The sequence below is a fragment of the Mustelus asterias genome, chromosome 6 (genome assembly GCF_964213995.1).
Source record: "Mustelus asterias chromosome 6, sMusAst1.hap1.1, whole genome shotgun sequence".
NCBI classification, from domain to species: Eukaryota; Metazoa; Chordata; class Chondrichthyes; order Carcharhiniformes; family Triakidae; genus Mustelus; species Mustelus asterias.
Genome location: NC_135806.1, coordinates 18397943 through 18410551, shown reverse-complemented (window position 1 = coordinate 18410551; position 12609 = coordinate 18397943). Strand labels below are relative to the sequence as shown.

The following is a 12609-nucleotide window of genomic DNA, read 5'->3' as shown; positions in this document are numbered from 1 at the left end:
ACATTAGCTGAGTTTCTGGATTAATAATCTGGCGATAATGCCAATCGGCCATCGCCTCCCCTGAGAGAAAGCGTTGTTTGGAAGATGATTCCAAGGCGTGTCTTTTGAGAGTGGAGTTTGGAAACACGTGTGATAATCATCTGGGAGGATTTGAGAAGAAAACTACAGCAGTTCAATTGGGTGGCAACTGCCACTTGGTTTCAGAATGGGGTGTGCCTGACCACAATTGGCCTATTGGTTTATCGGGATTGTGGATTTACGGAGAACATTATAGTGCAAGATATATTTTGTAACCTGCGTTATCCTTAAAATGGGTACATTTGTGAAGAGATTGGTGGGGTGAAGGAGTATTGTGTATTATAGTCAAACGCCTATTTTTTTTTTTCTGTTGTTGAAAGCTAACTGGCAGTCATGTGGCTCTGTTCATTCATATTTTGTTAAAAAAAAAGTAAAAGTTACAGTCTATTGAATGAGGGTTCCATTCTGGGATCTTCCTGTCCAGTTGTAACATCAACTGGGATCATAACAGTCTCAAGACTTGTATTTAACTACTATAGATAGCAAATCTGCAATTTTATTAATCATGGGAAGTCAAATAATTGTGTTTATTTGCAAAGACTGGAGTGCAAAACACTTAAAGGACAACTTATTTGTGTGTTGTTAAAATGAATCAGTCACTCATTAGTGCCACAAATTGTTCTTCAACGTTCTTAAGATAAAACTGAGATCATTCTAAGTTTAATTATGCTCGAGGCTGTTGGTCAGAACCCTAGCTTCATTCTTTTATGTAGAAAATGGGGCGGTACGGTGACACAGGGGTTAGCACTGCTGCCTCACAGCACCAGGGACCCAGGTTCAATTCCTGGCTTGGATCACTGTCTGTGTAATGTTTGCACATTCTCCCCATGTCTGCGCGGGTTTCTTCCGGGTGCTCCGGATTCCTCCCACAATCCAAAGATGTGCGGGTTAGGTGGATTGTCCATGCTAAATTGCCCCTTAGTATCAGGGGGACTAGCTAAGGTAAATGCATGGGGTTTTGGGGATAGGCCCTAGGTGGGATTGTGGTCGGTGCAGACTCAATGGGCCAAATGGCCTCCTTGTGCACTGTAGGATTCTGTGATTCTATGAAAAGTGACTTTGTTGAAATCTATGAGGAGGTTACAGATGTTTTGACACTGGAGTAATTCTCCAATCACCGTAAATGACTGCTTTTGCTCCTTATACATTTTTAAATCAAAAGAATTACACAGAAATATGAATGTAACACTAAGTATCAAAGAGAAGAAATGCAGGCCACACATTTGCTGTTGTTATAGGAAAGTAAAGCTCCTGTGCCACTGCTCACACAAAGTCAGAAGCTGCACTCTTTTATTAAGGTCCACATATTAAAGATCTATACCAAACATTTCTAATTCACTGCCTGGATAGCAATCTGGGTGAGCAGATCACCTATCTGATGTTCAGCCCACCTGATTCTCATCCAATTAATTACAAAATATATTACACTGCATTTAAAATAAGGATCAAGGACGTTTAAGGCTACCAAGTCGAAATGTCAACTTAACATTCAATGAGACCATGCAGCTTGAAGAGACAGTGCAATTCTTGGTCCGGTCCGTCTCTGTAGAATTTTTTCTTTACATGAGAAATAACATTTTCTGGTTGTATTTCTTTATCTCCCTCCCACAAGTTTTACAAACAATTTGCATTAGACAATGTGTGACACAATTATGATAAAGAAATATAGAGCATTGTTTTAAAATGCTACACATGTACATCATATACAAAAATACAAATGTACATTATGTATAAAACAGAGCTCAAGCTTGCATTGGTGTAACCTTTACATTCTTATGTTGACTCAACTTATTTCACAGCCACTAAAGAACTTTTGCAGTGTGGGAAATGTTGTAGAAAAAAAAACAGCCGACAACATATGTCGAACAAGATCCTAACTGCAACGATATGTCAGTTGAGAAATAAGTGCTGGGCAAGATACCAGGAGAACTGCCCTGCTCTTCAAGTCATTCCACCTTCCCCTGAAAGAACAGGCAGGGCTTTGTTTTTAATGATTCAGCCAATATTTCAACACCCAATAGTATTAGTACTGTACATACTTTTTATATGGATTAGGCACCTTTGTCTCGAGAACACAGTTTGAACTCACGGCCTTCTGACTCAAACGACAATATGAGCCATGCACACACATGCACAATCGGCTTTGATTAAGGACTTTGGAAACAATTTATTTCTAAAATTGCCTAAGGGCAGCACTGTAAAATTTCCTACTTATTCATACTCCATGCAGGGAAGAAGGGTCATATGGACTCAAAACGTTAAGTCTATTTTTGCCCTCCACGGATGCTGCCAGACCCGCTGAGTTTTTCCATCATTTTCTGTTTTTGTTTCAGATTCCAGTATCCACGGTATTTTAATTTATTTTAAGAAGAATATTCTGCCTGCTGTAATTAATTTTTAAAATAAACTCACTGTTTGGGAAATAATTGGAAAGCATGTTAATACACATTTCCACTTGTGCATGATAGTATTGAAGAAAGAAGCTCCTTTGAACTAGACAAGAACAAGCCAAAACAATGCCAGTTGATTATTTTTCACAAGATGTCAGCTGTAACTCAGAGGTAGCATACTCAGGGCTGTATAGTGGCACAGTGGTTAGCACTGCTGTCACAGCACCAGGGACCCAGGTTCAATTCCCGGCTTGGGTTTCCTCCGGGTGCTCCGGTTTCCTCCCACAGCCTGAAAGACATGCTGGTTAGGTGCATTGGCCATGCTAAATTCTCCCTCAGTGTTCGTGAACAGACACTGGAGTGCGGCGATTAGGAGATTTTCACAGTAACTTCATTGCAGTGTTAATGTAAGCCTACTTGTGACTAATAAATAAACTTTAACTTTCATCTAAGCCAGAAGGTTCAAATTCTAGTGCAGAGACTTGAGCACATAATTTAGGTGATCATTCCAGCATGAGAGTGCTACAGTGAGGTGCCATCGTTCTGATGAAACATTAAACCAAGACCTGGTCTGCCCTCTCGAGTGTTTGAGCCTCTTGGTTGCAGTTCAGTCAAGGAGACATGAGTTCTGCTTCTTCATAAACTATCTTTGTTTCTCAGATCCAACTTCACATACAATTCTACATCAACCCCAGTGCCACCTGTAACCCCTTTATATATCAGTGACTTCTATTGAATAATTGACATTAAATTAGGATTTAATTGGAAGATCTGTTAACCTATTCCTAACATCAAGTGGAGGTAAACAATCCACTGGCAACTATTTTGACAAAAACAGAGGAAATTCTTCTGGTATCCTGGCCAACATTCATCCCTCAAATCAAAATATAAAACAAATTATCTGGCCATTACATCATTATTAATTTGTTGTTGCTGTTTCCTACATTACAATGGTAACTACATTTCAGAAAGTACTTAATTAGCTGTAAAGTGCTTAGGGACATCCTGAGGTCATGAAAAGTGCTTCAAAAATGCACAGCTATCTTTGTTGTTTCAATGAGCTAAAATACTTTAAGTTGGACTAAGAAATAGAAGTTCTGCTCGAGTTTAGATTTTATTCTAACAGCCAGCAATGCCCTCAATAAACATTAAATTTACATGATGTTGAGTTTTACAAGATTTATCCAACATATTTTGTTTTATATAATAACTGCAATTCTGAATTAAGCCAAATTTAGTTAATACAAATGTATCAGATTTGCACTTGCAACACTTCGTTCAGAATTTGATTTTTTTCAAATGTTAGGTTAGCAAAAACATATTCTTTGACAGACTTTCAACTATGGCATAGTGCCAAATGCTAATCCAAAAGCAATTTTAAATTCATATGCCATCTCCACAAGGGCAGCAAACACATGGGAACACCACCTGGAAGTTCTCCTCTAAGCCACTCACCATCCTGACTTGGAAATATATCACCGTTCCTTCATTGTCGCTGAGTCAAAATCCTGGAACTCCCTCCCTAACAGCACTGTGGGTATACATACACCATATGATCTGCAACAGTTCAAGAAGGCAACTCGCCACCACCTTCTCAATGGCAATTAGGGCTGGGCAATAAACGCTGGCCTAGCTAGTGAATTCCAAATCCCATGAAAGAATTTTTTTTTAATGAAGTACCTATGAAAAAGAAAAGCTGTACTTACAATGCAACCTGGGCCCAAATTTCCATGCATTAAAATAGATGCCACAGGCGGAAGCACATAGCATTGTCCACCAGCCTACTAGGTTTCCAATGGGTCAATTAAGCATATTGCAGAATAAAAATGGAAACTATAGCACTCAGAACACAGTGCTCCATTCTTCCACACCATGAGCAATATTAAAGTACCACGAGTCACCATTTATTTTTCATCCTTGGGTAACACATTTTAGGAACCCAAATGCACCTAATTTTCATGAAGTAAATTCAAACAAATTAGCAAGTTTGTAATAAAATCCCATCTCGTTATCATTGATGCTTTAATACCAGAGATTTACATTACTTGCAGTAATCAAAAATCATCGAAAAGACAAAGATGTCCAGGAGGATGCTCGCACCCGACCCTACCCCCACCCTCCTTGACAAAAGTTATAGGTCGGGACCAAAAGAAGGACTAAAGCCAGAGTATTTCAAAAATAAAATGAAAATGATACAGCCCAGTTGTAAACTAAATACATGGCAACAATTTTTAAACGCATTACCTTGTGCAAGACGTTCCAGCCTCTTCCCTTGCTCTGGAGGTACTGTATACCTAAAAATGAAATAATGGACATGTCAATTCATCCCTCTTCAGATCTAGTTTCCTCCCCTGTAGTTTAATGTGGACCTAAGACTAAGCATAACAAAAGTATACAGAACAGCAATATTTTTCAACATTACCAAGACAACTATAAAACGACTGAACATGTAACACTTCCATAAATTACAAGACTAGTAAATATTTTCTTACACAACTTACAAGTGCTGGTGTAACCATTTGTGTTAAAAAGTGAAAAAAAATAACTGTGCTATTTTTCATGTGCATCAATTATTCTGCTTTATTCGATTTAATTATCAGCAACCACAGCTATTATAGACCCTTATATCGCTCGGTCAGATTCACAAACAGCTGAAGATACGTTGAATCTGGCACCAACTTGCTGACACTCATTATTCACTTCTGCATGGATAGTAATTTGGTGAAAAAATTTCTACATCAATTGTTTTAAACCAGAAAAACCTGTAAAAGCATGACGATGTACTACTTATTTATATTTAAATGAATAGATTTATTTTCCATAAAAACTCATTTCAGCATTCCTTCTATATGGCAACATCTGTGGAGAGAGAAATGGGATTAACGTGCCGAGTCCGAAACAACATGTCTTCAGGTCAAAGTTATGTCTTTTATTCCTCAATTGACATAAATCAGGAATTTTAGTTTACAGGCTAATATTTTAAGATTTGGTAAACTTTAAATTTGTGAAGTCTTATTTTACAAACAGGAGGAGGAGTTAATTTACACTCATTTCTCCTCTCACCACCCTCTATATAAGCAGTGGTATATTTCCCAGACCCTTGGTTTTGGTGCAATTCAATTTCTATTAATGACCTCACAGCAAACCCAAGATAGAATGGACTCAGAGGGTTAGTTTATTTGCAAGCGCTCAAAATGGGGGAGGAGGGTCGCAATGTTGCCTCCACACCTCAGAATCAGAAAATCATAGAATCCCTACGGTGCAGTAAGAGCCATTCAACCCATCAAGCCTGCATGGACAACAATCCCACCCAGTCCCTTTCCCCGTAACCCCCACGTATTTGCCCTGCTACCACCCTCCCCCCCCCCCCCCCCCCCCCCCCCCGCCTTACATGGCCAATCAACCTAACTATCACATTTTTAGAGTGTAAGAGGAAACTGGAGCATCTGAAGGAAACCCACGCAGACATGGGAGAACGTGCAAACTACACATAGACAATGACCCAAGGTCGGAATTGAACCTGGGTCCCTGGCGCTGTGAGGCAGTAGTGCTAACCACTGTGCTACAGAGCGTTGTTAGTGGCTCTTCAGGGGTAACGATGTCCAATACTGCCAAGTAGCCTCTTTTGTTCAGTGTCACAGACAGACATAGATACAGACATTTCAGGTCTCTGAACAGTTTGAATTTTTTTTTTTGAGATAACAATGAGCATATCTCCATACATTTTATTAAAATTCTAGACAGGGTGAGATCTTAGTCCATCACACTTAACTTTTGTTTCTCGTGAATTTAGAGGGTAGACCCTCTATAGAGAGGGTCTAAACAATGAGGAAGGGGTAAAGCAAGTAATTACACACCAGTCAGCCGAATCTCAATGATGGACAAACTATTGGAAAGACTTCTGAGAGAGTAACTTTTGTCATTTAGAAAGGTATGAATTAATCCTAATTCTGGGAGAGGTGGGACTTCTACATGGTTACACTTCAACAGGAACAGGGCCAATATTGTCATGTACTCATGCAACTGGGGTTTAAATTCATTTGGCAGGAGGATGGAAACCTGAAGGCCAAGGATACAAAGGCTCAAATTTAGAAAAGGAGGTTGTTCAGTGATTAGTGGTGTATACCTTTTTTTTAAAAATTATTTCATGGACATGGGTGTCACCGGCAAGGCCAACATTTGTTGGCCATTCCGAATTACCCTTAAACTGAATGGCTCTTAGGCAAATTAGTCATTGATTTGATTTATTATCATATCTATTAGTATACAGTGAAAAGTACTGTCTCTTGCACATTTATAGATAAAGTATACCGGTCATAGAGTATCTAGAGGAGAAGGAAAGGAAAGGCTGCAGAATATCGTGTTACAATCATAGCTAGGGCGTAGAGAAATATAATGTTAATATAAGGTAGGTCCATTCAAAAGTCTGATGGCAGCGGGGAAGAAGTTGTTCTTGAGTCAGTTGGTACGTGATATCAGACTTTTGTATCTTTTTCCTGATGGAAGAAGGTGGAACAGAGTATGTCTGGGGTGCATGGGGTTCTTGATTATGCTGACTGCTTTTCTGACGCAGCGGAAAGTGTAGACGGAGTCAATGGATGGGAGGCTGATTTGCGTGATGGACTGGGCTATATTAACAACCCTCTGTAGTTTCTTGCGGCCTTGGTCAGAGCACAATGACGTTCGAACCTATGTCATCAGAGTATTAGAATGGGCCTCTGGATTCCACACCAGCAACATTATCACTGCACCACCAACTCCCCTTAAATACTTCAATGTACAGAGACTTGAGATGAGCTGAGGGAACAGCCACACTTGGAAGTATTGTATCACAACTATTGCTGAAATATGGCATAAAGGTGCAGCAACAGCAGCTCAACATTCCTAGTTACAGGATTTTCAGATGCAATAGGGAGGCAGATAAATAAATTGGGGTAGCGGAGTTGCAATGTTGGTAAAAGAAACCATCAAAGCTGATAGAAGGATGATATGCTAGAAGGCGTAACAAATGAGGCCACATGGGTTGAACTGAGAACAAAAAGAGGCAATCACACGGCTAGGTTTAGTTTATAGTCAGAGATAGAGAGCAAATATGTAGGCAAGTTGTTGAGAAATACAGGAACAATAAAGGCTGTATTAACGGAGTTTTATATTAACTAGAATATAATCAGTTTAGAAGGCATAGGGGAGGCAGAATTTTGAAAATGCACTCAATAGTCTTTTTATTAAATACTGGCCAAGCTCAACAAGAGGAGCAGTAGTTCAGGACTTTGTTTTAGAGAATGAAGCTGGGCAGGTAGAAGAACTATCAGTGGGAAAACATTTCAGTGATGGTGGTCATAATCCAGATTTCGTGTAGTTATGATCTATCTTCTTCATTTTCCAAGAGTAAATGTTTTAAGTTGGGGAAAGGCCAGTTTTACTAGGCTGAGATGCGAATTTTCAAAAGTGGATTGGAAACAGTCAGACAAATGGGAGGCATTCAAGGAGGAGACAGAGCGGGTTCAGAACAAACACGTTCCCACTAATAGAAAATCTAGAGCCCCTTGGATGTCAAAGACCATACAAAGTTGAGGCTAGAAAGAGAAGCATATGTTGGAGCTCATCGCTGCAGAAAGCCTAGAGTATAGAAAGTGCAGGGGTGAAACGAAGAAGAAAATTAGGAAAGAATGGACATTTAAAAATATTGGCGAGTAAAATCAAGGAAAACCCAAAGATGTTTTATAAATACATAAAGAGCAAACGGACTACTGATGAAGCAAGGAAATAAATAGCAAGGGTTCTGACCGTCACCTTCCAATCCTCTCTGCATACAGGCAGAGGACTGAAGGATGCTAACACTGCACTGTTGTCTAAAAAATGAGGAAGGGGTAAAGCATGTAATTGCACACCAGTCAGCTGAACCTCAATAGTGGACAAATTATTGAAAAGACTTCTGAGACAGTAACTATCGTCATTTAGAAAGGTGTGAATTAATCAAGGACAATCAGCATGGATTTGTAAAGGGATGGTCATTTCTAACTTGTTTAAATTTTCTGAGGAGGTAATAAGGAGGGTCGATGAGGGTGACATATTTGACGTGGTCTACACTGAATTGAGCAAGGTCCCACATGACAGACTGTCAAAAAATGAAAAGATCATGGTCCAAGCGAAAGTGACAAATTGGATCTAAAATTGGCTCGGCAGCAAGAAGCAAAAGGGTAATAGTGGATGGTGATTTTGTGACTGGAAGGTCATTTCCAGTATGGTTCCACAGGGCTCAGTACCGTGTCTCCTGTTGTTCGGGGTATGTGTCAAAGGTTTGGATTTAAATATCAGGGGCATGATCAAGAGGTTTTCAAATGACACAAAAACTGACTGTGTGATTGACAGTGAGAAAGAAAAGTTTAAAGTTAAAGTTTATTTATTAGTCACAAGTAAGGCTTACATTAACACTGCAACGAAGTTACTGTGAAATTCCCCTAGTCGCCACAGTCCAGCACCTGTTCAGGTCAATGCACCTAACCAGCACGTCTTTCAAAATGTGGGAGGAAACCGGGGCACCCAGAGGAAACCCTCGCAGACATGGGGAGAACGTGCAAACTCCACACAGACAGTGACCCATGGTAGGAATTGAACTCGGGTCCCTGGCGCTGTAAAGCAGCAGTGCACCACTGTGCTTGAGAGAAAGCTGTAGATTGCAGCAAGATATCAGTGGACTTGTCAGGAGGGCAGAAAAGCAACATATACAATTCAACCCAGATAAGTGTGAAGGAGTGCATTTGGGGAAAGTAGACAAGGCATCATATTATATAATAGATGGCAGGAGACCAAGTATAGAGGATCAGAGGAACCTTGGAGTGCTTATCATTGGAGTGGCATAACAGGATACTTTCCTTACCCAAGACATGGAACCCAAGCAAGTTATGCTGGAAACTATGTAAAACCCTAATTTTCCTACAGCTAGAGTACTGTGTGCAGTTCTGGCAACCGCAGAACAAAAAGGTGCGTTTTCACTAGAGAAAGTACAGAGCTTTATGAGGATGCTGCCAGGAATAGGGAATTCCAGCTAAGAGGAAAAACTAGACAGGCAGGATTTGCTTTCTTTGGAACAGAGGCGGCGGAGAGGGTCATTGGGGGATATAAAATTATGAGGGGCCCAGAGAAAATGAATAGAAAAGATCTATTTCAATTAGCAGACAGGTCACTAAAAAAGGGGCACAGACATAAAGTAATTGGTAGAAGAGTTAGAGGGAAATTGAGGAGAGTTCTTTTTACCCAGAGGATGGTGGGCTTTGGAACCCACTGCCTTAAAGTGCGGCCAAAGCAGAAACCCGCGTTTCATTGAAAAATAATTGGGATATGCACTCAGAGCGAGAGCTGGAAAGTGGGATTAAGGTTGGATAGCTCTGTTACAGCTAGCATAGACACAATGGGCCAAATGGCCTCCTTCTGTACAGTAAATATTCTCCATTCCAATGGACCCAAAACTGACCCTCTCAGAACACCACTGCAAATCAACTTCCAGTTCAAATAACATCCATCTATCCTTTACTTTCTGTCACTGAGCCAGTTTGGTATTCATATCATCATTGTCCCCTGACCTCCCACAAATTTCTGCCTTATCCATAAGCCTCCTGTGTGGCACTTTTGAATACCATCCAGAAGTTCACATGTGGCCCACAGTATGTACAGCACTACCTTAATCAACCTTCTTTGTTACTACATCAAAGAATTCAATGAAGCTACAGGAAGTCCTCACTTAAGTTGTGGTTGCATTCCTGAAAATCGAGCCTTTCAGTAAGTGAATATGTTCCCATAGCAATCAATTCTAAAGCCAGAGTTACGTTGCGTCAGACATTTCTTGCCCAAAGAAATAAATATACCAGTTGACATACTGCATCATACATGTGCAAACAATGTATCCCGAGCTGAAATAACTTGCAAAGTAAAATAAAAGAAATACAACGTCCAAGATTTTGTCAATTACAATATTCATCTCTGTACACAGTATTTTTAAACTGATCGAACTCCGCCTAGTGGAAAGAGGAGATCTGTGCAGGTAGCAACTGAAATCCTGACTAACAGCACTAACCAACTTCTGACACGAGGTGGAGCCCAGGATCTCAGAGAATTCAGAAGCACCTCTAACTTCCTGGTACCCCAGCAACAGATTTGGGGAGTATGCCAAAGGCACGCGCCGGGGGGGGCTCGCCAAAGACGCGCCGGGGGGGGCTCGCCAAAGACGCGCCGGGGGGGGCTCGCCAAAGGCGCGCCGGGGAAGCACGCCAATGACGCGCTTGGGAGTACGCCAAAGACTTGTATGAAATCTTAAAAATATCTTACTTAGAGCCATCATGGGCACCATGCCATAGCAGCAGTATTTAGACTTTAGAAAGAGTGCAGATTCACTATCTTTCTTTCCTAGTATGAGAAAAGGCAATACAAAGACTGACTTGAAAATCTAGTCTCCTTCGTTAGAGCTACAACATGCATTTATATAGTGTCTTCAACATAGCAAAATGAGCCAACGAGGTTCACAGGAGCATCATGAAATGAAGTTTGACAGTGAAGCACAACAAGCTTGAGGGTAGCTGACCAAATATTTGGTCAAGGAGGTAGGTTTTAAGGTATGCCCTAAAGGAGGACAGGTAGTGAGCTGGAGAGGTTTAGGGATTACAGACATTAAGGCTGGTTGCAGAGGGCATGGTCGCCAATGGTATAGCAAAGAAACTTGGCTATGCATAAGAGACCAGAATTGGAGGAGCACAAAGGTCACAGAGGAAGCTGCAGCACTAGGGAAGACATTAAAATACATGAAAAGAGGGATAGGGTAGATTTTTTTAAATGTCCATCAGAATGAGGGGCATAGATGTGGGATTAAAGATCAGAAATTCAACTGTGAAATTTAATGTGGTTAGGACCAGTCACTCCTGTGGAGGACTAGCTGGGGAATGTTTGCATTTGATGTTATTTTCTGTATTTAGTGTGTGTATCTGTTCATCCACGAACGATAGCCTGATTATAAATTGCAGCAATCCCAATCTAAAACAGTTTCCCAATAGCCTTTCCCTCAAAAGCAAATGGACCTGTTCAGCAAATAAGTCAAGTGAATGAAAGGTACTCAACAAGGTCAGCACTGTAAAATACCGGAGTAAATCAGTCCACAACAAAGACCTGCAGACGTCTAAGACATTCACGCTATGTCAATAATGCTACAGGGAAGTACGCTGATTTCAATCAGCAATAATGAAATGCCACCATGATAGATAAAGACTGATTACAAAATGCTACATAACTAATACCTAGAGCAAGCAAGTGGTGACAAGATAATAATAATTCAAACAAGAAAATGTTATTTCAATGCAGGAGACCATTTGCTTTTCTAGATAAGAGAACATTCAGGACCCAACTACTGAATGCTTTCTTGCCATTTCTTGTTTCGATTATTTTTATCTTCACTTATAAACAAGATATAAATGCAAGGAGATAATTGTATTTACAGAAAGGAGGCAAATTGATACCATTTACTTTGCAACAAAGATCAATTTGTTCCACATGAAGAAACCAAACATTTTCTTTAAATGAAACACCTATACTTCATTTGTTCTAGTTTCTCAATTGAAGGCATTTTCACTTTTAAAAAAATACATATTTTTAAAAATCAGTAATGATCAAAACATGCTTCCAACCACAGTCTAACCAGCTCACAAAAGCAGAAGGCTACAGCTGGAAAGCTGAAATAAAAACAAAAATGCTCGAAATACCCAGCATGTCAGGCAGCATCAATGCAGAGAAAGAGTTAAAACTTCAGGAAATGTTAACTCCACAAATGCTGCCTGACCTGCCAGCCAGCTTAAATCTCTCTGCTTTTTACAAAATCCTATAAATGTAGGTGATATTAGCACCATTGGGGTTATGAACATATGCTGCTCTTCAAAATAAGAAAAACAACATCAAGTTATAAATTTTCAAGAAAGGAAGCAAAGTATTTCAAAATTGTGGTATATTGTGGCTCCGGTGACTGCACCATATTGTTGTGCTGTGCCCTCTGTCTGTCATGGCCATTATTTCCCAAATGCAACGCTTGCAAGGAAACTAAATGCAAAGGAATCTGAAGCACAGAGGGGAAGAAATCCCAGGCAAATACCTGAATATTTAC

General features: G+C 40.1%; 1 protein-coding gene across 2 annotated transcripts in view; it reads right to left on the bottom strand.

Annotated features, from left to right (window-relative positions):
* Window positions 1-12609, bottom strand: part of LOC144494781 (lysine-specific demethylase 4C-like) — a 386490-nt gene that overhangs the window by 278630 nt on the left and 95251 nt on the right. Inside the window, exons 6-7 of one of the 2 annotated variants that reach the window (XM_078214104.1) lie at window positions 4713-4762; window positions 1313-4417 (exon numbers count right to left, since the gene is read on the bottom strand). In XM_078214104.1, the coding sequence (XP_078070230.1) occupies window positions 4380-4417; window positions 4713-4762 (88 nt within the window). In that variant the 3' untranslated portion in view covers window positions 1313-4379. Of the gene's footprint in view, window positions 1-1312; window positions 4418-4712; window positions 4763-12609 lie in introns of those variants that run through there. The other variant, XM_078214103.1, reaches the window with a different exon arrangement.